The sequence below is a fragment of the Carettochelys insculpta genome, chromosome 3 (assembly GCF_033958435.1).
Source record: "Carettochelys insculpta isolate YL-2023 chromosome 3, ASM3395843v1, whole genome shotgun sequence".
Taxonomy (NCBI): Eukaryota; Metazoa; Chordata; order Testudines; family Carettochelyidae; genus Carettochelys; species Carettochelys insculpta.
The window spans coordinates 50,294,424-50,320,595 of NC_134139.1; the positions used below are offsets into that span (position 1 = coordinate 50,294,424).

At 41.3% G+C, this 26,172-nt stretch overlaps 1 protein-coding gene across 2 annotated transcripts; it reads left to right on the forward strand.

The window, feature by feature from the left end:
• Positions 1–117: 117 nt before the first annotated feature.
• Positions 118–24,331, forward strand: SLC4A1AP (solute carrier family 4 member 1 adaptor protein). 2 transcript variants are annotated; one of them, XM_074989810.1, is made up of 14 exons: positions 118–722; positions 3,060–3,252; positions 3,389–3,511; positions 4,851–4,911; positions 6,054–6,193; positions 6,451–6,611; positions 7,813–7,876; positions 14,150–14,339; positions 14,807–14,918; positions 15,320–15,542; positions 16,422–16,511; positions 17,724–17,788; positions 20,549–20,621; positions 21,963–24,331. In XM_074989810.1, exons 1-14 carry the CDS (start codon positions 159–161, stop codon positions 22,010–22,012), a joined length of 2,109 nt encoding a protein of 702 aa, XP_074845911.1. In that variant the 5' UTR covers positions 118–158; the 3' UTR covers positions 22,013–24,331. The 2 variants fall into 2 exon arrangements, with proteins under 2 accessions (XP_074845911.1, XP_074845910.1); XM_074989809.1 differs by having other exon boundaries at positions 119–722; positions 7,813–7,882.
• The last annotated feature ends 1,841 nt before the right edge of the window (positions 24,332–26,172 follow it).

The following is a 26,172-nucleotide window of genomic DNA, read 5'->3' on the forward strand; positions in this document are numbered from 1 at the left end:
CCCCCTGAGTCCCGCTCTGCCTGTAGGCTGAGAGTGTTCGCCGCGCTCTTCCGTCCCTCCTTGGTTGTCTCCCGCGCGGAGGGATGCGGCCGGAACCCGACCTCTGTGCAGCAGGTTTTCCGGAGGGTCGATTTCGGGACGGACCTGGGAGACCGGCGATGGCCGAGCTCGGAGGGATGGAGCCGGCCGCAGAGGAACCTGATGTCGGGGCCTTCAAGAGACCGGCGCTGCCGCCGCCGGCGGCTCCGCTTTGGGGTAAGGAGGTGGGCGCCGCTCCCCGGGGCCCCGAGGGGGCAGCAGCGGATGGGGAGCCGCCGGCCGAGAGCTCGGAGCAGCTCCCGGGCCCACAGCCCGCCCCCGCCCCACAGCCCCGCTACCAGGAGCCGCCGTGGGGCAGCTGCCCCCCAGCCGAGGCTGGCTACGATCTGGAGACCCTGAAGGGCGGCGTCATCGTGGGCACCTTGCGGCTGGAGGGCAGGAGCTGGTTCCTGGTGGGGCGGTTGCCGGGCTGCGCCCTGGCCCTGGAGCATCCGTCCGTGTCGCGGCACCACGCCGTGCTGCAGTACCGCGGCCAGGACCAGCCCGGCTTCTACGTCTACGATCTGGACAGCACCCACGGCACCTTCCTCAACAAGGCCCGGCTGCCGCCCCGCACCTACTGCCGGGTGCGCGTGGGGCACTCGCTGCGCTTCGGGGGCAGCTCCCGCCTCTTCGTCCTGCAGGTGAGTGCGGAGCAGGGGCGTTCGGACCGTTTGTACGGTATGTGTGGAGCGGGGACGGCTTTGAGAGGCCTTGGGCTAAAGTGTAAACCCTGTACAGAGTGGAAACTACTCCACGCCAGGGCGTCTGGTGCCTGCCCTGCCTGACGAGGGGACAGCCTGTCTCCAAACTGGCAAATGTGACTGTAAATGTGGGGACTGCTCATGGGGTAATGTGCAAAGTACAGGCTGTAAATCCTGCACCTGGTGGAAACTGCTTCAAGCCGGGGGGTGCGGCAAGAGCAGGATGGGGCAGTCTGTCTCCAAATGAGGAATTGTGATTGTAAACCCCCAAAACTGTCTAGGGTCAGCAACTGAAAGTACCTCTGAATGCAGGGCTGCATTTGTGTTTATGTGTAGAGCACAGATTCTGGTATAAACAGCTGCATAGGCCCTGCTTAGAGAAGTAGAGCCAAGTGTCCTCTGTGCCTGAACATAGTATGTGGCTTGCAAAGGTTGCTACCCACCTAAGCCATGCTTTTTGAGTCTGTGCTGCTACTGTCAGCTGTAAAGTGTCCTTCTGTCATCTTTGTAACGACGCACCACCTGACAAACATGGATGCAGGCTGCCTTTCACTGCAGCTAGTGGTTACTCCTGTAATTCCTGTGTTTACTCCTGTAGTCCCAGCTTGACAAAGTCCTGGCTGGGATGATTTAATTGGGGTTGATCTAATTGGGGTTGATCCTGCCTGAAGCAGGAGGCTGGACTCGATGACCCCCTGAGGTCCCTTCCAGCTCTATGGTTCTATGATGATATGTGCTGCCCTAAGTGTGCGGAGTCTGACTCTCGCTCTTTGCATTTACAGCTGTGTCAAACCTGTGTATTCAGAAATCATGATTTGGGCTTTTAAAATTCATGACTTTGCGAAAATATTTCAGAGTCTTTGTGTTAGTCTGGATTCTCAGCCTTTGTGGTGCACTTGTGTCACATTTTCAAGCCTTGCTTTGCAACCCTGAAGGCAAGAAACTCACTTTTTAAAAGAGCTGAGTCTCTCTCTCACATTACAGGTGCTAGAGCATTAAGACATTTACTAGACATTGTAAAAGCTATGATGAAGTTGCAAGAGTTGACAATGCTGAAGCTGACCAACTGTCAGACTGACCACATTCTTTTAAGTATCGGAGGGGTAGCCGTGTTAGTCTGGATCTGTAACAGCAACGAAGGGTCCTATGGCACCTTAGAGACTAACAGAAAAGTTTTGAGCATGAGCTTTCGTGAGCACAGACTCATCAGCATCTGATGAAGTGAGTCTGTGCTCATGAAAGCTCATGCTCAAAACTTTTCTGTTAGTCTCTAAGGTGCCACAGGACCCTTCGTTGCTGTTACACATTCTTTTAAGGAAGTGTCCTTGTTTCATGTTGCTTAATTTATTTATTCAGCAACTTGAGAAAATAAGTTAGTGATTTGTGGCAAATAGGAAGGCATTTGCTTCATATCCTGTATAATGCTCTGTAATTGGCTTAGTTAGTCATTAACTAGGAGGGGAGGGGAAAAACCTTCTGAAGTATATGCCTTTTGGTCAAAAACAGTACTTCACACTAGATGGAACTTTTTTTTTTTTGGTGCTTATTTGGTTTTAGTATTTGTTTTTTCTAAAGTGACAAGTTAGCTATATAGTCCTATAGATTAGTCCTACAGGGTAATTTGTATGAAGAATGCATTTGTTGTATGTTTACTTCTTTCAGCAAGATTTGCAGTTAAAAAAATTGGTGCATGTCTTGGAATGGTGCACTTTCATAGAAAAAACGTACATGTTCTGCTTTGGCAAATGCAGAGTTTCTGAAAGTAGTCCTAATTAAAATATCAAATTTAAGAGCGGAAATGGATTTTTATGGGGGGGTGTAAATGAAAAAGCTAAAGCACTCAGTTTAATTTTGATTTGTAGTTTAGCAGTATATTTCTAGCAGCTAAAACAATAATCCCTTTCAGTTCAGGGTTATTAAAAATAACAGGCTCTTTTGATGCTTATAGAGCACTTCCTAAACATTAGTTTCTTGTAACCACATCCTTATGAATTAAAGAATATGTAGGGGTCATCTGGCCTACCATTAAAGGCAGCCATATCTCACGTTGAGTGTGGCATCTTTAATGCTACTCTTAGGTAGGTGGGAAGTGAAAACTACTATGTCCAGTTGTAGAGGATTTAGGGACGTGAAATACAATAGGTAAACTGAGCTTTATTTTATAAGAAAACTATAAAAAAAAATTGACGGTATCATATATTATTTGCTTTTCTATTACAAAATGGTAACTGTTCCAGATGCCCTCTTTAAAGATATTTTCTGTGTTCTGTTCTGCAGGGTCCCAAAGAGGATCAGGATTCTGAGTCGGAACTAACTGTGACTCAGCTGAAGGCTCTGCACGAGCAGCAGCAGGCGAAGTTAGAGAAGACAATGTTAGGCGAGGACTCAGATGAAGATGAACAAGAAGAAAAGGAAGAGAAAAGAAATGAGAGCAATCAGAGTAATGATCTGAGTTGCTCATGGGGAATGGGTAAGAGAGGTTTTACCTCGCTATGAAGTTGCTGAAATAGGAGCTAAAGTCTTCTCAGTGAAAAGTAGATAGATGAAAATTTAGCATTGAATTCTGTTTGCAGTGATGTATTATGTATTATGTATTCCCCCTCCAGGGGAAGATGCAGAGGAAGATGAGGTTGAAGAAAATCCCATTGCCATTGAATTTCAGGAGGAGCAAGAAGCCTTTTATTTGAAGGACCCGAGGAAGGCGCTGCAGGGTTTCTTTGACAGGGAAGGTATGTGTATTGTACATGTCCTATGTCATCTGAGCATCTACCCATAGTGGTACATATGGTGATGCCATACTTGTCACTGCCTTGTATCTGTAATGTAGGAACTGAACTTCTCTGTTCTGTTCTAGTGTACTCTGTGGCACACACATACGAGTAAAGAACAATAAGACCTGCACTTTCCAATTTGGAAAAGAAATGACTAGGGGGGGTATATGATAAAAGTCTATAAAAGCATGACTGGTGTGAAGAAAGTGAGTAGGGAAGTATTATTTTTTTCTTATAATACAAGAACTAGGTGTGGGTCACCCTATGACTGTCATAGACAGCAGGTTTAAAACAAAAGGAAGTATGTCTTCACAAAATAAGTAGTCAACCTGTGAAACTCTTTGCCAAAGGATGTTGAGAAGGCCAAGACTATTAACGAGTTTTCCATAATACTTAGCTAAGTTCATGGGGGATAGATCTGTCAGTGGGTGTTAGCCAGGAGGGGCAGGGATAGTGCAACTGGCTTCTGTTTTCCAGAAGCTTGGAATGGGTGACAAGGGATGGATGGATCACTTGATGATTACCTCTTCTGATAATTTCTTCTGAAGCACCTAGCATTGGCCACTGTACAAAGACAAGCTCTACTGGGCTAGACAGACCTTTGCACTGAACCAGTGTAGCTGTTCTCATTGAAACGCTTGTCTTTGCACCCCTAGCCTTAGTTCAGAGAGTTCAAACTCTGTTCCTGGCTCCCAGACTGGAAATTGTGTCAGCATCTTGCACCACTCTAGAGTGACAGCCCTTCTATAACCAAATCTGAAGAGTAATGTTTAAAGGATCCAGAGACATCACAGTTCAAACCCATCTAGTTAGAGGGTGGTTGCTGTGATAAGGTGTTTTATGAAAAAAATATTATGCAGAAATTAAAATAGAAGGCAATGTCAAGTTAACATCGATTTAAAATTATTGCTCCTAAAGTTTTCAAGTGATTAAAATATTGGTGGAATGTTAAATGATGACACATCTGGATCTTACTGTAACCTCAGCTCACTTTAGTATAAGTAAAAGCAAGGTCACAACTGATGAACCAAGAATACAGGTCACTCTTAGATGGTGTAGAAAACCACAATTCAGAAGAGACCTTAAAGTCGCAGTCGATATTCAGCTGCCTAGGGTGATGTGATGGCTTAGGGCAAATCCAATCCATAGATGTATAAGCAGGGGAGTATGAATCAGAAAAACGATTATTTTCCTTCCTTTGCTTAACCCTTGCTGTCCTTCTCTATCACAAGTAGTGGCCACTGGGTATTACAACTTGGGTTGCTGCATCGACTTTTTTTCTTTATTTCCTGTGCAGGAGAAGAGCTAGAGTATGAATATGATGACCATGGACACAATACCTGGCTCTGCAAGGTTAAGTATGTATAGTGTGCATTGACTTTCTGAAGTTAGAGGCTTTCCTTGCAGTTTTAGAAGTCATTTGCTTGATTGCTACATCTGCACTGAGACCAAAATGAGATTAGGTTTAAGCAGTGGAATTGAAATAGGAGGGGTGGATGGATCACCACCTAGTTTATTATCTGTATTCTTTTCCCCAGTCTTTCTTGGTTTGCCATTTTCCATTCTCCAGGAATATCAGATTGTGGCAACTATTTCAGTTGCCCCTGCTTTGAGAAATACAACAGTTTGAAATAGTATGTGAGGAAGAATTTAGCTACTAGTGTCTCACAAACAGTTAGAGATAGAAATTGATGCTTTATATTCTTTGAAATCTGATTCCAAACTTTTAGATGGTATAAAATAGTGGCTTCAAAGGTTCTTCAAAAAGACCGCTAACATCATGTTGGAGTTGGGAGGGGTAAGCAAGAAAATAATCAGAATGACAGAGCATTTAAGCTCTGTTATTGTATGACCAGATAACATAGCTTAGAATGGCTTGTAACATGTTTGAGAATCTCTGCTGTAATATGGCATGTTAATGTCTAGCATTGGTATAACATTTGCAAGGGTGCAAGTGCTTAAATGTACTTTGGGATCTAAATTAGTTCCTTTGGCTTCTCAGTGCTGTTTTACTATGGTGTAAGAAGTCCTGCTTCTCAAGCTAGGTAAAAATTTGCTTTGACTAGTATTGTAAAAAATTGTAACATGAAAATATTTACCGAAAAGGAGAATAGGGTGAGATGGAAAGAATAAAGAGTAGATTAGCCGACAAGTTAAACCTCTCTAGTCCAACACACCCGTAATCCAGTATGATTTTAGTTAGCTCCACAATCACTTACCATGAGTTTGACGTAGTCTCCCATGTTCCCATAAAGTTTGAGCGCAATGATGAGTCCTGGTTCTCGGTGTTCTGTGGTGTTATCTAGTGGTGATTTATCCGTAAATGTCTTCTAAGAGAGCCGTGAGCAGGGAAAGTGTTGGTAATTTGTTAGACAATATTGATCTCCTGTGGTCGGCAAATTGGTTTGTTTGATTCTGGTCAGGTCCCAAGGGTGCTGGACTAGAGAGGTTCCACCTTTAGTAATGCCTCACAGCTGTTCTATAATTCTGAATTTGATAGATTACCTGTGGATGATGCATCAGGGAAGCAGCTGGTGGCAGAGGCTATCCACTCAGGAAAGAAAAAGGAAGCAATGATTCAGTGCGCATTGGAAGCATGCCGAATACTGGATGCTAGAGGTGTGCTGCGGCAAGAGGCAGGTTGGTAACTTGTCAGTTTCTATTGGTAGTTTGTTCACTGGTGGGGTTTTCTAGTTCCTAAGAAATTTTGAGCTTGCTGTATGTGCCATGGATTAGTTTAAAAAAATCTTGCATTCTCTGGTGTATGCGTTATGTATTGGTCAACTGTGTGGTACTAACAAGGTTTAAATCAGTGATGTAGCGACTGGCTTCAAACCATTTTTTTTCCAGAATTTGAATTCTTTTTGCTGCTTTGCTTTTCCCCCTCACCTTTTCAGTATCCAGGAAAAGGAAAGCAAAGAATTGGGAAGAGGAGGATTTTTATGACAGTGATGATGACACCTTCCTTGATCGAACTGGGGCTGTTGAAAAGAAACGACTGAACAGAATGAAAAAAGCTGGAAAAATAGAAGAAAAGCCAGAGACTTTTGATTCACTGGTAAGAACCACGTCAGGTTAACAGTCCAGATAGGACATTGACTTCAGGCTGTAATCAGTCTTGCATATGCTTTTGCTGCAAAGCAAGACTAAAGAGATCTTAAATTGCTGTGAGACCATGTTAGATCTGTAAATGAGAAATGATTGACTTAGAATGGTATCAGTAGAGCTCAGTGTCCATAGACCAGGCAACATGAAGGCTAGGAGGACTGAAGATTATTGTTGGCATATGCGTAGGAGCCTTTTGACTCCAGCACAGGGTGGAAGTGCCAGAAAGCTGCTACCAGCACTTCAGGGGGATATGTGCACTTCATTGGTGATCCCAGACAAACTCAGTGAATAGGTGTGTACATTCACTGAAACTGCCATCTCTTTTGGCACAATATAATTCCTTCTAGCTGCTTAAGTGAAAAAAGGAGGGAGATTGATTGATTGTGCATGGGGAACAAGCCCTTTCATCGCAAAGCTGTTCCTGCTTACAATTGAGGAATATGAGGAAGGCAGTACTGCAGATATTTGCTCTGCTGCTGTATCTGTTGCGCCAGCTCTGTGGATAGAGGATTCCAGTCCCCAGGCATGAGCCCTAAATTCACGCATGCAAAATACGGGAGTCAAGGGGAATTTGCAACTTTATTGATCAGAGGAGTGAAAATACTTCATGGTGATTTTCATCTAATGATTTACCAGAATGTAGTGCACACTTTGTTCTGGGGAACTGTACTATATTTTGTTGCCCTGTGCAGTTTTTCTTCTGCTTGACTGGGCAGAGCTATGGGTGAATTGAGCATCGGAGCAAAAAGGCACAAAAACAGTTTCATGCCATTGTAAAATAATTTCCAAATGTCAAAAATTCACATGGTACCTTCCAATACAAGATGATCTGATCCTGCTTCAAAGAGCATACAAATTGGATTGAACCTGACTTGACCCTAACTTGTCATAAACAGACAAGGGGTTTGAGAAGGAAGGACAAGGGTGACGATAGTATAACACAGTTATCCAGGCATGTGCACAGCTTGATGCTTCAGAAGTAAAATGATAAGAATAGCATGTGAAAGACCCGAGAAATTGTTTGGAAGCAGAGTCAGTCCCTTGAGCTAGCAACTGGCCAAAGATCAGAAGTGTGAAACCAAATTACAATACTGCTTTTAAGAATAATTTAAAATGTTTTAAATGTTTTTTAATTGTGTGGCTCTTTGTAGGTTGCAAAGTTAAATGCAGCTGAAAAAGAACTTTCTGAAATAACAGAGAAGCTGAAGGCTTCAGGTAAAGGTAATGCCCAAAGTATTTCTGATTAAAAGAACTTACTTTAGTGAGCACTGTTGGAAACAGACCAGTTTTTGTATATATGTCTTACATATTTGTGCTAAATGAAAATGGAGAAGTGAAGTCTAAAAGTAAGCAGGCTTGCAGGTCATTTTGCTGGCAATAGTTTCACACTGGTCTCAAAGAGAAAATTTAATCAGTGCCCCACATTCAGACTGAATACAATATGGGTTGTAGGTATTAATAACAAATGCAGGATAGCTTACCAGTACATAACATTCTAACGTAAGGAAGGCTGTACTAGTTAGGTGAATTTAACAAGGTAATCTAGTACTCATCAGAGTACCACATTTGTGACACTAACCCTATTTGAAGATAATTCTTCCCCACCGTCCAAATTCTTTTACAGGAAGCAAAAGACCAAAGTCTTCTGTGCAGATGATTTCTATATGGGTCATCTTTGTCACTGCAGCTGTAAAAGCTGAAATGGAAAAACCTGAAAATTACTTGATCTTTAGGACCTTCTGTCTGTCTGGTGAATTTGCAAGTTGCTGTCACGTGAGGTCAAAGTTAGGATTCCAGGCTTGTTCTTTTGAGGTGGGTGGGAAGCCCCATTTGGGTTGGGTGTGGATCATAGTTTCATAACTCAAGTCAGATCTAACCTTCCTGAAAGGCAAAACTTTTGAGATTTTTATGGGAATAGTTAGGAGGATTGATTCCCTCATCTCCTGCAAATGTGTTTTGGAAACAAAAGAGTCTTGTCTTCAGGGCTCCTTATGGAATGATCCCTGAATATAAGTGCATGCAACTATATTAAATTTGAGCGCTGGGAATGTGCTCTTGCATTTCACAGAGAAAGTTAAAAGGATGCTGTCAACTCAAAAATCCTACTTCCATGTTGCAAATTTTATATCTTCTTTTGTTACGTTAACTACTGAGGTTACCAGAACCAAAGGATCAGAGGAGAAAGTGTATTTTTGCTTCTTCAGATTTACTTTCATTTGACAGCACTTGTTGAAAAGTCAGTTATACTGATTTCTTAGGGTTGGTTGCATTACTCTCATAAACTGCAAGAAGTCCCTGTGGCACCTTATAGATTAACAGATATTTTGGAGCATAAGCTTTTGTGAGCAAAGACCCGCTTCATCAGATGCATGCAAGCCTGCCTATTTTTAGATGCATCTGATGAAGCTGGTCTTTGCCCATGAAAGCTTATGCTCCAAAATATCTGTTAGTCTATAAGGTGCCACAGGATTTCTTGTTGTTCTCAAAGATACAGACTAATACAGCTACCTCTCTGATACTTGTCTCATAAACTGTTGTAGCAGGGAGGGAGGAGATATACTCTTCCCCAGCCTCTGAAAGCAGATGTTTATCATTAACAACTGAAAGTAAAGCAATGGGGCAGGTGCATTCCCAAGGACATCTGGTGGCATTTCCCTCAAGCCCACTTAAAAGACCTGATAATGCAGCACGGAAATGCAAACTGTCCTCCTGCTCCCTTTCTTTCAAATAGGGATTTTTAAATATAAATGTGTTTAATGAATAGCCTGTAAATTATACACTGAATTTCAAAGAATTCAAATTGTTTTGTTAAAACAAAACAAATATTGGACATATAAAAGGTCCGCCTTAAAAAGTTCAGAGAAAATGTACTTGTAGGCTGTGTGTTAGGGAGCCAGGTGATGTCTGGGGGAAATTATACTTAGCCTTTTGTCTGTACAATTTCTACTAGAAATAGTTTGCATAAGCAAAGGTTGGGGCTTCTGACTCTGTGTGAGCAAAATTTCTCTGAGAATTTTAGCATCTTCCCGATGGAGATCATTTCAGTTTACAGTAGGTATGTTTTTATGTCTGCAAGATAAGATCAGCTTTTACATGTCGGTAAACCAAACCAATACCAATGCTAGTTTAGAGCAAATGTTTTGTTTCAGGTTGTGTCCAGGGCCATTGCTTAGCAAGTCTATCTGAACCTAAAAGCATTTGTGTTGGCGTCTTTTTGTGTTTTCCTTTCTTGCATGACATCAACAGTAGATAGCTGATGCTTAAGTAGATGGTAAAAATTAATGCTTTATGTTTATTGAGGGTTGGGATCTCAAGCCTTTATAGGGGGTAAAGCATTGCTCCTAGCACTGTTGCTTCTCAAGGTAGCTGCTAAATCATAATGCAGCTGAGGACAGGAGAAGAGCAAGATCTTGATCAGTGAACTTTTGTCAATTCCAGTGTGTCATGACTCACTAAGAAGTATATGAATCCTTTGTACTATGGAAAAACTGGGAATGCCAGCACTTATGGCTCGACTTGTCTGACTGAAATATCGGACCTTACTTTGAAACAGTACCAGGGCTACTTTGTACTTCAGTTCAACAATGCTTTCCTGACACAGGGCTAGTATGAACTATAACTAGTCTTAGATCAATGGGCAGTCTATTTTAGTCCTTGTTTTGGCTGCTTGTTTTTTTCTCTGTAATTTAAATTGGTAGCTCATATTAATAATAGAAGTTGGTCAATGGTTTCTGAAATGTTGTACACTAATGTTAGGTAATTTTTTTTATCATTGTATTGGTAGTCTGTCAGCACTATTACATCACAGTAGTTTGTGAAGCCTTATAAAGCTTTGGCTTTTTCTGAGTGATCGCATTCCTGCCCTCTAAGAACAGCAGTGTAGAAGAATGGATGAGTCAGTGATAGGTTAAATTACTGCACCTCTTACCTAGCACTTGCCACAATCTGACCCTGAGAGGTAGCTGCCACCACCCAAGTGAGAGAACCCCCCTTTAAAACTTAGGAGGGCACACTTAGGATGTCCCCCTGTGGGGAAACCCCAAGCTCTTAACACTCGCTTGGGAGAGACTGTGAAAACAAAGAGGAAGAAATTAAGCTGCAGTCTGATAGCTGACCTTTCAGTGTAAGGCATACATACACACAGACCCTTCTCTAGGACTCAAGGGCTACATCTACACGTGAAGCCTACATCGAAATAGAAACATCGAAATAGGCTATTTCGATGAGTAACGTCTACAAGTCCTCTGGGGCTGGCAACGTCGATGTTCAACTTCGACGTTGCGCGGCACCACATCGAAATAGGCGCTGCAAGGGAACGTCTACATGCCAAAGTAGCACACATCGAAATAAGGGTGCCAGGCACAGCTGCAGACAGGGTCACAGGGCGGACTCAACAGCAAGCCGCTCCCTTAAAGGGCCCCTCCAGACACAGTTGCACTAAACAACACAAGATACACAGAGCTGACAACTGGTTGCAGACCCTGTGCCTGCAGCATGGATCCCCAGCTGCCGCAGCAGCAGCCAGAAGCCCTGGGCTAAGGGCTGCTGCCCACGGTGACCATAGAGCCCCGCAGGGGCTAGAGGGAGAGCGTCTCTCAACCCCTCAGCTGATGGTTGCCATGGCGGACCCCGCTATTTCGAAGTTGCGGGACGCGCAATGACTACACGGTCCCTACTTCGACGTTGAACGTCGAAGTAGGGCGCTATTCCTATCCCCTCATGGGGTTAGCGACTTCGACGTCTCGCCGCCTAACGTCGAAGTTAACTTCGAAATAGCGCCCGGCGCGTGTAGCCGTGACGGGCGCTATTTCGAAGTTAGTGCCGCTACTTCGAAGTAGCGTGCACGTGTAGACATGGCTAAGGAGTCAAATTATCACCTTTAATGATTAAGTGGTTGTCAGAGAGACATCAATAAAATCTTAGGGGTTGCTTTCTAAACTCATCTTGAACTAAGCTAGTGATGGGGGAGCTTGATAACTCTCATACTTTGGTGCGGCTAAACGAAAGCCAAATGCACAGAGATGTTCAATTTTACTTTTGTTAGCAAAACTGCTCTTCTTATTGTACAAGCTGATAGTGAAGTAAATGGCCTTTAAAGTTTTTGTCCCTGTAACATAAAATACAATATCCACGATTAATCCTTCTCTGGAAATGTCTAATTATAGTCTCCCCAGCAATTTTCTGTAATACTGCAGGTATGACAAACTAAGAAGAACAAGACCTGTACTCCATAGTCTGAGCTTGGAAAATCTAGTTCCTCAGGCATCAGTGGGGTAGGGATTCCTACTGTGATGTTGAGGTAATAAATCCTGCTCCTTGATCTGCTCATCAGAAGACAGATTGGTTTGTCCAAAGTTATATTGACCTGAGACAAAGCTGCTTTCTGTAATTACCCCTCATTGCTGAAATTGCCACTGACACATTGCTCATCCTCCATGTTGAAACGGTAACAGCTGAGGCAGCTAGCCCATCTGACAATGGGGCAAGGTTGTATGTATCCATTTTCTGGGGTAGGCCATCACACTCATTTTGAGGCCTAATCCTTTGAGGTGCTGAGAACTTAATTCCCATTGACTTTTCAGCTCAGGAGATTTTTGAGTCTACAGCATGCATGTCCATTCACTGGCTTACTGTAAAGTTTAGATACTTAATCTAGTGGCATGCCGAACATCTCTCTAAAAATGAGTTAATCTATCATATAGTGCAGAATGTTTGTAAGTTTAGTAGTAGAAGTGGAGTGTGTGTACTGTATAGTATCTCTATACATGGCTTTACTTTAAAAATATTTCATAGGCATTGTGCACATAAGGGAGAATTTTGACATAGTTTATCTCTACATTTTAGAAGTTTTAACAGTGGTAGCCTTTGTCCTGGTTAATATAGCCTTGCACAGATGCAGAATTTGCATCTGCATCCGTATCTGTAAAAATGAGCCACGGATTTGCAGGCCTCCACTGACTCTAACTCAACGTAAAGGTATTCATTATATATGAGAAAAGTAGACTTAATGAGAGCTTTTGCTAGTGGACTTCCAATGCTTTTTCATTAATGTTGATATATCATTATCCTAAGGGAAGTTAGAACACAGAGCATACCAGCTAATAATAATTTACATCCTATTACCTAATTGATCTTTTGAGTAATCACAGTTGCATGCTGCTACATCTTTTGGGTGATTTGTTAAACTTGAAACTATATTTTGTTCTATATCAGAAATACCCAGTTACTGCAGTCTTTTATGTTTGCATAACTAGAGAAAAATATTTTTGTGTGCTTAATAGTACCTTATAATCACTTTCAAAAATATACTTATCACAAAAATTTAAACAAAGCCCAAGAAAAGGAAATCCACTTTAATTGCTTTTAATCAATTCTGGTTTATAATTAAGGCTAAATTAATTTGAGCTGGAAGTTAAATACTTAGGGTTGGTATAGTTAGGGCTGAGATTTCCAAATTTGCAAATTACATAATTGTTTACAGACACGTGTACATATATACGTACACTTCATCATACAGTTACAAAGATTTAAGTTTGTCCAAAATTTAGCATAGCATAAGTTAGTTAAAATAAGGCAGAAGTTCTTGCCTAACAACAAAGGGCTCAAAAAATCTGGCCACATTGAATTAGTTCTCTTCATTGTTTCTAATACAATTCTGTGTATGCAACTTGTGTACCATTGACAAAATCCAAGAAAAGAATTTTTCTGACCTTTGTTAATATAAGATTATCAAGAAAAACCTGAGGTTCTAAAGCCTAATGAAACAGAATTTGGATGCAAAATAAACAACTTTATGTCTACAAGTATGGGATGAATCAGTAGTGTCTGTAAAGAAACGGACTCAGACCTTGGGGAGGGGGAAAGAAGTGGTTTTATTTTCCGAAATATAATTCAGCTTCCTCGATTAGAAAACAGTGTTTACTATCAACACTTGTAAAACAAATCAGCAGTCATGAAGCACTTTAAAGACTAACAAAATAATTTATTAGGTGATGAGCTTGTTTGGGGCAGACCCACATCTAAAGATCTGAGTCTTTAAAGTGCTGCATGACTGCTCGTTTGTTTCGTGAAGATACAGACTCGCATGACTACCTCTGTGCCTAAACACTATGTAAGTTTGTATAAATAGGAGTCACAGATGAAGTAGCTTTTATGAAGGATAGGACATACAGACTTCAAAAGAATGATTACTTGAGTTAATGATCAGAAATGGATTTACATAGACTAATGTGTATTGAATCAAATTAATCCTTGAGGAAACTCAATTTAATTGTTCCCCAGTGACAAATTAGGCCCATTGTTTAACTGAATAGTAAGGTTTTGCACAGAAAGTAGTATATTATTACTAGTCTTGGATACTAAGGTGCCGCCATCACACACTTTTCAGTCTTTAAAGGTTAAATTTGGTGAATGAGACTCATCTTCTCTTTTTTTCTTCTTCTTCTTCTACCCATTCTACTATGTGCATTTTGCAACTGTCTTGTCCAGCCCAGTCCCAGCCAGCTTCTCAGGATTCTTTGGATGAGTTCATGACCGAAATAAAATCGGGAGGCTCCTTAGACAGCGTAATGAGGAAGAAACTTCATTTGCGCTCCTTTGAACTGAAGAAGGAACAGCAAAGACTGAAAGGGTTAATAAAAATTGTTACACCTGCAGAACTGCCTGAGCTGAAACCCCAGTGAGTCTACATCAATAACTTTTGTATATTGTGCCAATAAAAATGTGTTGTCGTGGCAAATGGAATGATGCCAAAATGTACAACTAGCAAAAGATACAAATGGTATCATCTCCTGTTCTACATCTGATATGTCATTTTGGCATATCACTGGGTCAGATGAACCGTTGCCATGTAAGAGGAATGCTGCAGAGATGCACAGCAACAATGGAATTAAAGCAATGAGATCATTATCTTCTCTGTGCGTGTGCGCGTGCGCACACGCACGCACGCACACACACACACAGTGTTGCTTCTCAATAACTTTTCCCACCCAGAAGGATCACACAGTACAGATGTGAGTCCTTATTTCATAGGATCACCTTAGTGCTGAAAGTGTTTCTTCTCTTAAATAGAAGAGATTGATACTTGGAAAATTACTGTAGGCGTTGCATGTGCTAATGGCTCTTCTTTGTGTCTAACTTTGTTAGGACTGGGAATCATGGTCTGGAAATAGAGAGCAAGCCTAAAAAGCTAACATTGCCTCTCTTTGGTGCAATGAAAGGGGGACGAAAATTCAAACTGAAAACTGGAAGCCTCGGGGTAAGTTTTAAGATATCTTTTACTTTTTCGTATCCTTATATCGTTGGATTTCCTTCACTTCCTTTTCTGTTCTTTTTGCCCATTTAGCTAAGTATGGATGCATTATTGGTTTCATTCCCAATATGACTATATCAAAAATGTCATCTGCTCTTCTGGGGACAATCACAATATCTCTTGTCCCTCTTCATTTTCACCTGCAATGAATACTTTTCTGTGATTCTTAGGACGAAACCTTCATCCATTTGGTATTTCTTTCCTAATTTTTCATATGACTGAAACACGCATGATTTTTCCTGTTTTGTCTGTCTGTGACCTTTCCATATAAGCCTGTCTGTGTCTCTTCAGCTATTCATAGCACTAGTCACCTAAGCACTGCTACACCAGTTTGTTTTTATCCACAGAAGTTGCCTCTCAGGCGCCCAGCTGTCCCTGAAAGCTTGTTAAAAATGAAAGATGATGGGCCTGAAGTGGAGGAGGAGGAGGAAGAGGAGGAGGATGATCAGGATATCAAAGCAGCAACCGTGGGAACACACAACACAGAAATGAAAATGGCAAGAGAAGAAGTAGAACAGGAGACTATTTCTCCTGCCAATTCTCTTAGCAAAAATCTGGAACCTGACCATGGTAAACAGTGGCTGCATTTTTGCCCTTTGCCCTGAATTAGATTTTGTGGCTATAAACTACTGAGTTTTTCCAGAGTTGCATAGAGCTTGAAGTTTGCTTCACAGATGTTCATGTGATGCTTTGCAGAGTTCTTTTTTGCAGTTTTGTGCCCATGAGTTCAGCATTCAGGACATAAACTCAGTTATTGGATCTGTTTCACCTGGTTTTGTCTTAAAGCCCTAAACAACAGAAAATTTCCCATAATTTTGACTTAAAAAAAGGAGAGAGAGAGACAAGAAATCCTTTCTGAGGCTCATGACCAGCCACTTTGGTAAACCAGTGTGCAGCACTTGAGTGTTTTACAGTAACAGGCTAATACATGGCATTGTTGGAAGGGAATGTACCTACACTGAAATCAGTTTTCTTTATAACAATACATGTAAAGGTTTATAAACTGAGGAGGAAAAACATTTTAAAAGCTGTAAGGACAGGTTCTTGATTCCCTGTAGGTAGCTCACATCCAAATTCAAATTATTTTGCAATTACCAACTCTGCATGTGAAAAGTCATCCTTGACATTGGAGTAAGTTGTTTTATTCCCTCACATCTGCAGCTCTCCCTCCTTGCCGTAATGTATAGTATCATGTGGCCAAATTGTTAAAATTATACATTTTTAAACAGTCTTTATGGGTTAATTAAGCTCTCTTTCCAGTGTTGTAGTGAAATAGTCTATGTTTAATCTCTTCAGGTGTTTAGAGAGAGTTGTCCCTTTATTTGAATATCATTGCTGAAATGACTCCAGCTAAATTTACTCTAGTATATTGTAATTTTGGACATATTAACACTTGGCCTCTTAGGATGCCTGAGAAGAGTATTCTGTTGACTTGGCTGTGTTTCACAGGTATTGGTTTTCAGTCTCAGTCCATCAGCAAGGAGTTAAAAACAACAGAGAATGAATGTCAGGTGGACCTATCACAAGAGAAGTCTCCAGGTGAGCAATACAGAAGTTGTGAAGAAGATTATGGACTTAAAAATGTATCCAAAGTAGCTGTTGTCCATGCACATTTGCAAAAGGGAAAGCGTTGTCTTCTATCTGACGCCGGGAACTAGGAATCCAGTAGGATCCAAGGGCTACTCACTACTCTGCCGCAGCCTAAATGTGAAATTTCTGGACAAGTCACTTCACCTCTCCCTGGCCCTCTATACTCTATATCCAAAATTGTCTTAATGCAGTAGTGTGACAGCAGGATCTTGTGAGAACCAAGTGTGAAAAAGAATCCCCCTTTTTCCCTCCTGAGTTTGTCTTAGGACTAATTCATATTATTGAGGGGAAACATATGTGTGAAGATTTGTGCCAATACAAATCTTAGGTATCCAGTGGCATTATCATGTGCCCTATGAGCTGCTCAAATGTTGTCATGCATTTTACAAAAATCCATCTGATCCTCATGATCAGGGTCTGACGTGGCATGCAAAACATTTAGAAGAGAGCTGTATGATTTCTTTTACTCTCCCTTCCCACATGATAATCTATGGCATCCTAAGATTCCTCAGGGAGACCATCCTCTTCTTGGCTTGTAGGGGTCTGAATATCAATGTCACATTAGTTTGAGACCTAGAATCACTTAGATTAAAAAACAGGAGAGTCAAGGCTATTCCTCTCAGATGCTTTTTCACTGTTCTTTTTTACTGCCCGATATTTCTATAGCCGGTAAAGTGCCATTTTTGTAAGTTGGTTCCACACATTTCCTAAAGTTGCTTTCTGTCTACATAGCCCAATGTACAAACACCTGACATCCAAAGTCCAAGACGCTTTCATGCTCCATATTCGATATTGTATTCTCTTGTAATCTGCAGGGGGAAGATTTCTTAACTGGTAGAATTTATCGTTACAGTAACTGCAGATAGAAGAGAGCTGTTAGCTCATTAAATTCCAATCACTTTCAAATGTGACTATATGGAGTCCAAAATAGAGATTCAAGTACATTAAACTGCAGTTGTTCCCCAGATTTATTTAATCTCAGTAAACTAATGACAGTAGCATGTTGTTCAAAATAAAAACTGAATTTTGGTACAAGTTTAATGCATCCGTCCTTTGATTCTTATTTTAGACGGGCCTTTTTGTAAACTCATTTTGGCTAGAGCTGCTGACTCATGGTATAGGAACAATACAGTGTGCTATAAAACAGATTTTTTTTCCCAGTGCCTGAGAGAGTGTACAAGACATTTGAAGAGAGTCCCAAGAAAAAAGTTAATGGCCCAAGCAAGGTAAGTAATGATACCTGATGTGTGCTTATTCATAGGAAGACAGTCCCTGCCCCAAAGAGTCTACAGTCTAATTAGAAAGATTCACTATGAGTGGTGTTGGCTGGTGACTTGGTTAGAGTACAGCTTTCTGACAGTGATCTCTCTCTCTCTAGTACACTCCTGGTGCAGGAAACATAAGAGAGATGTTGCAAGTCACTATGGAGTCAGTGGATGCTAAGAAGCTACATGTTGAACTTCTCTAGTCCGGCACTCTTGGGACCTAATCAGTGTTGAACAAGAGAATTTGCCAGACCACAGGAAGTCAGTATTGTCTAGCAGCATTACCAACTCTTCCACTGTTTATTGGGTCCTTAGAAGGCATTTAGGGGTCAATTACAGCTAAATAACAGCACAGAACACTGAGAGCCAAGACTGGTGGATGGAAACAAACATTATGGGACCACAGGAACCTTAGTCACATCCATAAGTGGTCTCCCAGCTAACTAAAATCATGCTGGATTACAGGTATTGCCGGACGAGAGAGTGCTGAACTAGAGAGGTTTAGCCTGTTTGAGTGAGCATTTCAGGGATGGTAAAGATTTGTAGAAGCTATAATAAAACCAGACATCTCTTCAGTCCAGTCATCAAAGATTCTATTCCAATTGTATTGAAAACATTTTGTACTGGGTTGCAGTGATGTGATCTTTCATTGGCTTATATGTGCTCTAGCCTGCCATAGACTTCGGCATGCTCCAAATCCCAGTTCTGTTACTACAGAGCTTCCTTGTGGGTTAGCCTTAGCATTGTGCATGCTGGCTCACTCAGCAGAGTTCTTAAGTCTGGAAAGCTAGTACAGTTGGACAAAAACCTGGGAACTACATCTGCAGTCCACATGTGTTGCCTTTACTATAATTTCTTCCTTTTGGGAGTTGTGGAAAGGGGCCATTGTTAATATTGTGGAATTTATTGTAACTGAAGCTAAGGCATAAGTAGCCTTCTGTGCATTCATAAGAAGGGTAGAGTTGTAAGGGACAGAAACCCTCCATGTTTTGAGGCATAAACCCAGCCATTTGGCACTTAGGGTTGGAAAGAACCTTTTCCTGTAGGCATATGTGATGTATTTTACCATCATGGTGATTTGTACCTTACTGTAAACCATCTGGTACTGGCCATGGTTGGAGGCAAGGTACTGGATTAGATGAGCTAAAAGTTTATCCAGTTTGGCAATTTTGACATATCACATTCTGATTGTAGGTTTTGTAATTGGTGGCATGCCTTGCTAATACACTGCATCATAGAGCAAAGAGACGTAATGTCCATTAGCCCCCAGTAGGATCGGCTAATCCAAAAAAATGCTTCCATTGGCATTAATTAATTTCCAAAGTTAGCAATCCCTGCAAAGAAGCCAAGGACTGCATAGCAACATTCTTTGGAGCTTGTTCCTCTGTAGCTAGGTTGAAGCATATTAGTGAGGGAAGTGTAATAAATTTGTACTGCTACAAGCTTTGCTATTCCCCTTCTATGGATAACTGGAAGACTTCAGTCTGCAGGGGTGTCAAACCAACACCAATTCACTTCAAGCATTCTAATATTATAACATTCTCGTAATACTAAATACTTCTGTTAGGTTATCTGGCACTTTCCAGGAAACTAGATCTCCCAGAAGTCTGTGATCCAGATTAATTTTAGAGAATTCAGCTGATCCCAGGGACTGGAAAACTCCTTTTACCCTGCTGGTAGGGCCATGTTTAAGCATAATGTGATAACCAGTGTACAAAATCAGTGTTTAGCAAATATAGACTTCAAGGCCAGAAGGAACCAAGCCATAGAACTTCAACCACCTGTTTTCTCCAATAGACCCATAACTTCTGGTGAAGTTACTGAAGTCATCAAATGGTGATTTAAAACTTAAATATAAGTGTTTTATTTTAAGCTGTTCTTTGTGTTGGATTTTTGACTACGTAATTGTGGAAGTAAAAGATTAAAACAGTTGAGAGATTAGTGCTTTGGCCCCAAAAATTTAAAACTGTGTGCCTAAGCTTAGTTGCTATCTTCATAGTTAGGCCTTGATGAAAATAGCCTGATTTTTGAGGAGCACTTAACAATCACAAACTCTACTGATGTTAATGGGAGCAGGATGTGTGCAGCACCTTTGAAAACCAGCTCACACTTACTTAACAGCTGAACTTCAGGCATTCACGTTTGAAAGTGTTGGTCTTAATATATTTTTTTCAATGTGAATTGTGCTCCTAAATCCCTTAAGCACTCTTGAAAGTCTCAGCTTAATCTTTTTTTCCTCTTTAAGCAGGGAAAATCATTGCAAAATTGACACCAATGTAACATTAAGCTCACAAACCTAAACCCTCAGCAGTCAGCAAATACAAAATTAACATTTTCATTGTAACCTTAATTTGATCACAGTATGGACACAATCCTGTGTTTGTATTATTCATGCTGCTAAATGAAATGTACACTACTTCCCTCATGAGTTCACTCAGCTCCTACTGACTTCACTGAGGATTTCATTGCTGGTATCGGAGGGTGGGATTGTATCCTTCAATCTCTGCTTTGAGACTCAGTTCTGTTAATCTCTCACTGTGCTCCTGTTGCACCTCCTCATTGACTTTTCATAGTAAGGAAACTGCATCCACCTCTCCATAGCATTTTTCCCCTCACACACCATTTCTTTGTGCTTAAAACTGACTCTTTGAAACACTTTGGACCTTTACACTAGGAATGCTGCAGCTTTAAAAATATCTGTTCAATTTTTATTTTCTGCAGCTCCAGCAAGCACTTTCCTCTTCACAGTACCCGGAAGATGACCCAGACTACTGTGTGTGGGTCCCTCCTGCAGGTACCAAGCAATTTCCTCTTACTTCTTACCCCTATAAATCAGAAATCAGTTTGTAAAGTCATCCTGAGATCCCTGAAGTGTGGCCAAAACAAATTAAAAATTGGTATGGCTATTTTACACATACCAGGTATTTAGAATGGACTGTAAGACATACATGTACTTTTTACACTGTTGTATGTACTATTTCTGCAGTCCTACCTTACTTTCATTACACCAATTTAACAAAAACATAGTTTATCCTGTTGGTATATTTTTAAAATTTGTAGTCTTTGAGAGGGTTGGTATGGCGAGAATCTCCTTGCAAGAGACAATGAGCTTCAATGCAAATGTTCTTTTTGGGGTCTCTTTTCACATTGTGATGGTGGTGGTTTTGAAAGGGAGATCAAAGCTGTGAGGTTTTGAGCACTCTTTAACTTTTATTCAAGTTACTGGGACATTCAGCAACCTTTGGGATTGGTCCTCTAAAACTTCTTGTAGAATTTTTGCACAAAACTTTGAATCACAAACCTTCTTAAAACTTGTATCGTGTTTTGGAGAGACAAGCCTGGTTAACTTATTGTGGCAGAGGTTACGGAATGACTTTAATAGGGGCACAAATCCAATTTGTGTGGAGAGTGAAAGGTAAATATTATTTTTTCTAATCAACCTTCAAGTCACTTTTATTTAACATTCTGTGGTTATTTTTAATGATGCAGCGAATTTTCAATTATACTTTTTTAATGAGAGTTTGAATTATGCATATTACTTTCATATTAAGTGCATAGATCAGATTTTGTATGGTTTTGTGGTAGTCTTATTCAAAATTTCAGATAATTAGGGGCTTAAAATGATGACCCTCACTGGGAGGGGAGAGACAGGAAAGGAACTTCACTGAGGAGTGCTCTAACCTAGAGTTAAGTGAACAAAAGGGCTGCGCTCCACTATCACTGGTAAAAGCAAACCAACCAGCGCAAAAATCCTGGCTCAACTGACCAGAAGACAGCCTTAACTGGGTGTGTTCAGCCAGCTTTTTTTTTGTGTGAGAGAGCTCTCTCACTTGCCCTCACCACCCCCGTCTCCATCTGCTAATGGGAGGATTTGTCTCTTCTCTGAGCTACCATAATGGAGACTCTGGAGGAACCAAATAAGCAGGAAAGATAGTAGTAGTCATGTAAAGGCCCACAACTGCCGTCTGTCAGGAAGTATGTATAGAAAGGAGCCTAGTATTGTTGTATCCATTGCGTGGGTTGCTATACTTTTCCTGCTTGTCAAACATAAGCTGTATATAAACAGTTGCGTTCTTATCTCAGAGTTAATCTTGGAAGAGCAAATATATATATTTTTGTCTCTCTTGTCTGTCAGGTCAAAGCGGGGATGGCAAAACTCATCTGAATGAAAAATATGGCTATTGAGCTTCACAGGCTTCAAGGAGTAACTCTGAGGTCTAAGGGATCGTGCTACTTTGAACAGCTTCCTGCACAGAGTGGAGCGAGGCATGAAAGATGTCTTCTGAGAGGCTGTTCCCAACTGGCTGGCATCAGCACCAATTTGACAAGTTATCTTGAGCACTGCATTTGTTCTTTGTTCTTAAAACACTTATAAGGATTCTTGAGCCTTGCCCCCAAAGTTTTCCACCTCTTCTTTCTGCAGTTGGCCCGGTAGTGGTATTCAGTGTGAGAATGCTAGGCTATGAAGGCTTTATGTTTGCAAGCTTCATGAATTGAGACCAAGATGGTTTTATTCAATAAAAATGAGAACACTAGTGCTTTTGCCTTACAATTATAATTGCCATTGTCAGGGCAAATATGCCCCAACATTCAGGTTTTATAAAACATTTTATTTCTAAGTAAATATATTTTAACAAAAAAAAAAAACCTTTGCAACGTTTGGATCTCAAACACTTCAGCACTGAGTAATGCAAGAAAATCAGAGAATGACGTTGACTGAAAACATAAAGAAAAATGCAATAATTAAATAATTAAAGGTGTGGAAAAACTCTTGTATGAAGACCAGTTGTAAACATTTGGATTGCTTACTTTGAGGGGACACGATAGTAAATGCCCTAGAAAAGGGAGATAAGGAATGTCTGTTCTTTATGTCATACCAGAAGAACATTGGGACATTCTGATGAATTTGAAAAATGATATTCAAAATTGATAAGATAATTCTCTCAGTGTGTAATTAAACAATGGAGCTTATTGCCACAGGCTATTGTTGGAGTCAAGAATTTAGTGAGAACCAAAGAGGGATTGGACCTTTTTGGGTGGAACAAGACTACCCAGAATTATAAAAATTAATTCTGAAAAAGAATATTGGAAGAGGTGTATAATACCTAACTTATGGGTGATATGAAACCTGCTTCTTAAAATATTCCACATTCTAAGAGATTAGGAGGAGACCTTAAGGTAAACAGATTACCCCACATTTCCCTATTATACAGTTCTTGTATCTTCTTCTAAAGTCTTAGTGCCGGGCACTGCGAAGAGACAGGGTGATTGACCACAAATCTGAGCCGGCCCAACAATTCCTATGTAAAGTATTTCTATAAAATGCTGTAGTGATGTTTGTGTTACAGATAAGGGTTTTACCTTAACGATGTCTCTTCACTTTCCTTTTATCAGTTGTGTTTCTAGGATGGTCATAATAGTTTAGGCTTTTCTGTGTTTTCAGTATTCTGCATTTGGGCAGGAGCCTTTCATACTCTCCTATTCAAACCATTTAGTTGAGAGGATTTCTCCCTGGTAACCAAAGCCTACTCACATCAGTGGCCCCTTACCAGTTCTTTCAAAATCTTAATAAAGGAGAAAATACCTGCAGATGGAGCTAGCGATGCACAGACTATGCTGAGTTGTAGGACTCTTCCATCTATGAGCTGTATTCTGTTGAATCCCTTTCCTTTGGACCTCTGAAATGTCTGCCTCCTAATCCTCTCTCTTTCTCCCCCTACACTGTGCGAATGCTGAAAATTTACCCACATTTGTGCCAGTGGCTTTAAAATCAAACCCTGGCATGGAAAAGAATTTTCATACCCACCTATTCAGCAACGCAGCTGTTGAGACGTGTCTTTGCGTCTGCAGTAAGCTATAGACTCCATACACTTGTTCTCATTTGTTATGCCATCATGTGGCCAGGATACAGTACTTTCTCCAGCATTCAAGAATCAGTTGTCTAAAGCTATCATTTCCTGTGCAGTGCACATGATTAAGTCCTTGTATTCTCTGCCACATGTTTACCCCATGAGTGTAATTACTTTCCCTTGCTACAAAGCTTCCGGTTATATATTCCCTAATAAATTAATTTCAATTTATAGGGCATAGGCCAAGCCCTCCAAGCACCTAATACCTGGCCAGTTGGCTTCAAGATATTTTGGTTTGGAGCTCTATTCCTGAAGATAATTTGCATTGATAATTTGATAATTTGCATTTGCAGGTGAAACAGTTGTACATATGCATTGAATATAGCATATAAATGCCATGGGTTTTGAGACCTTTCACATTCTTATTTAAAAGTGTGGCATTTAGTATTAGATGCTCTCAGCATAATGAGAGAATTTAAATGCAATCAAGTGTCAAAAGCGCTCTTTTTTTCTGGTACTCTGTGTGCGTGTGCCTCTGTGTATTCGTGTGTAGGTATACTTTCAAACATGAGTATGTTGCGGTGTTTCTGGGTTCTGATGACCTAGATTCAGTGTCATGTTTTCACCAGAGAGAATAAAATGCAACTTAATTGTAGTTCAGTGGACTAGTCTTTCATGTGGAGTCTGGCTTCAAATCTAGTCTTTGATCACAAGTTAAAATGTTTATTCTCCAAAACTAGCAAACAATTTGACCCATTCTGGCAAGTAACTGCTTCATAATTTCCTAGTATACACTAGTGGAACTGCAGATCACAACTGATGGATGCTGGCAAAAGTGTATGTAGGGAACCCAGGACTTCTGCACTTAAGAAATTCCAGATCAGGAGAAGCTAGCAAAGTGCTTATCTTCGCTAATCTGACTAGCCCCTCACTTTCATAGGTACCAAGTTCACACTCAGAGACACATATAATTGATGCATCTCAACCCTTAACTGTACAGGGTGTGATCAATATTAGTAGAAGTAGCATCCTTCAGTCTACGTAGACTATGGAACGCGCCCTTCGTAGTTCCGTTTGACATCCTCATTTGCAGCGTCGGCTGTGACTGTGAAGACCCACACAAGAGTGACAGTCCTTGCTGCATCTGTTGCATATATAATGCGTGTCTGGCAGGTCCTTGCTGTGCTTTCTGTGGGATCGCTTCTCCTTTGCTAGCTGTCTGATCCTCAACTCACCCTTCTGAAGGCCCGTGTGTAGTTCCTGCCTCTATCTGCTGCGATCGTCTGCCAGCTCCTCCCAGCTGTCTGGCTTGATGTCTGCTTCCCTGAGGTCTCTCTTGCAAACATCTTTGTAGCGCAGCTGGGGGCGTCCGGGAGGTCTTTTGCCAGAGGCTAGCTCTCCATACAGGATGTCTTTTGGGATCCTTCCATCACTCATCCTGTGGAAGTGGCCAAGCCAGCGGAGCCGCCGCTGCCTGAGGAGGGTGTGCATAGTTGGGATTCCAGCTTGCTCGAGGACGGCGGTGTTGAACACTCTGTCCTTCTATGATATTCCAAGGATGTGCCTGAGGCAGCGCAAGTGGAAGACGTTCAGCCTCTTTTCCTGGCGGGCGTACAGGGTCCAAGTCTCGCTGCCATAAAGGAGGGTGCTGAGGACGCAGGCTCTGTAGACTTGCATTTTGGTGTGATATCAATATTATTGTGTGAATATAGTACAAAAGGGTTCTGAAGAGAGAATGTTGCCCGTGTAAACTGTCCACCTTCTCTCTACATAAAGGTGCAATAAAATCTTGCCTTTACCATGCCCTGTGGAAGTGGGTATCCTCTAGTAATTATTTCTGAAAATAGCTTCTCATTTCCCTTGATTTTTGTATCCCATGCTACCTGCCAATTCCACTCTACTTAGAGCTTTGCTACTAGCTTCCTCTCACTGATCTGCCCTGTTACCCCTCCACTCTGGTCTCTGTGTCTAGTTCAAGCTTGTCATCCTCTTTAAGGCACAGCATGATTTTATCTTAACAATATCTTGGTGTTTACGTCTTCCTGCAGACTGCCACTCCCTTTGTATCTCTCTCCTGTCCTGTTACATATATTTTTTTTATCACCCTTTCTTTCTCAGTAGAGACTTCTCCCTTTCGCTCAAATTATCCCCAGAACACACTTTCCCCAAGCCTTTCATCAGTGATCCTTCAACCATGCCTTCCCAGCCGTGTGACAATGATCTATCAGCTGATCGATAGGGTCTGTCAAGTTTAGGGCCCAGTCCTGGAACTAATTCTGGGTGGGCAGAGCCTTGCAGCTGCCTGGAGTCAGTTGCAGGACTGGTGTCTCAGTGCAAGCTCCTTGTGTTAGGGGCTATGTCTCCCTTAGTACGGAGCTGTGCACACGGCTCTATAAATAAAATTATAGTTGTGTGAAGAGAAACAATACAAGAAACTGTGGTGATCTACTAGCGAAATATTTCCCTTTAGAATAGCTGTGTATCTGTTCTGATTTG

Excerpts from the sequence above, each read along its gene's own strand:
- SLC4A1AP (XM_074989809.1), top strand. The coding sequence starts at position 159 with ATGGCCGAGCTCGGAGGGATGGAGCCGGCCGCAGAGGAACCTGATGTC. Across the intron at positions 6,612-7,812 it reads CAGAGACTTTTGATTCACTG|GTTGCAAAGTTAAATGCAGC; the intron begins GTAAGAACCACG and ends GGCTCTTTGTAG. Across the intron at positions 14,340-14,806 it reads CTGCCTGAGCTGAAACCCCA|GACTGGGAATCATGGTCTGG; the intron begins GTGAGTCTACAT and ends TAACTTTGTTAG.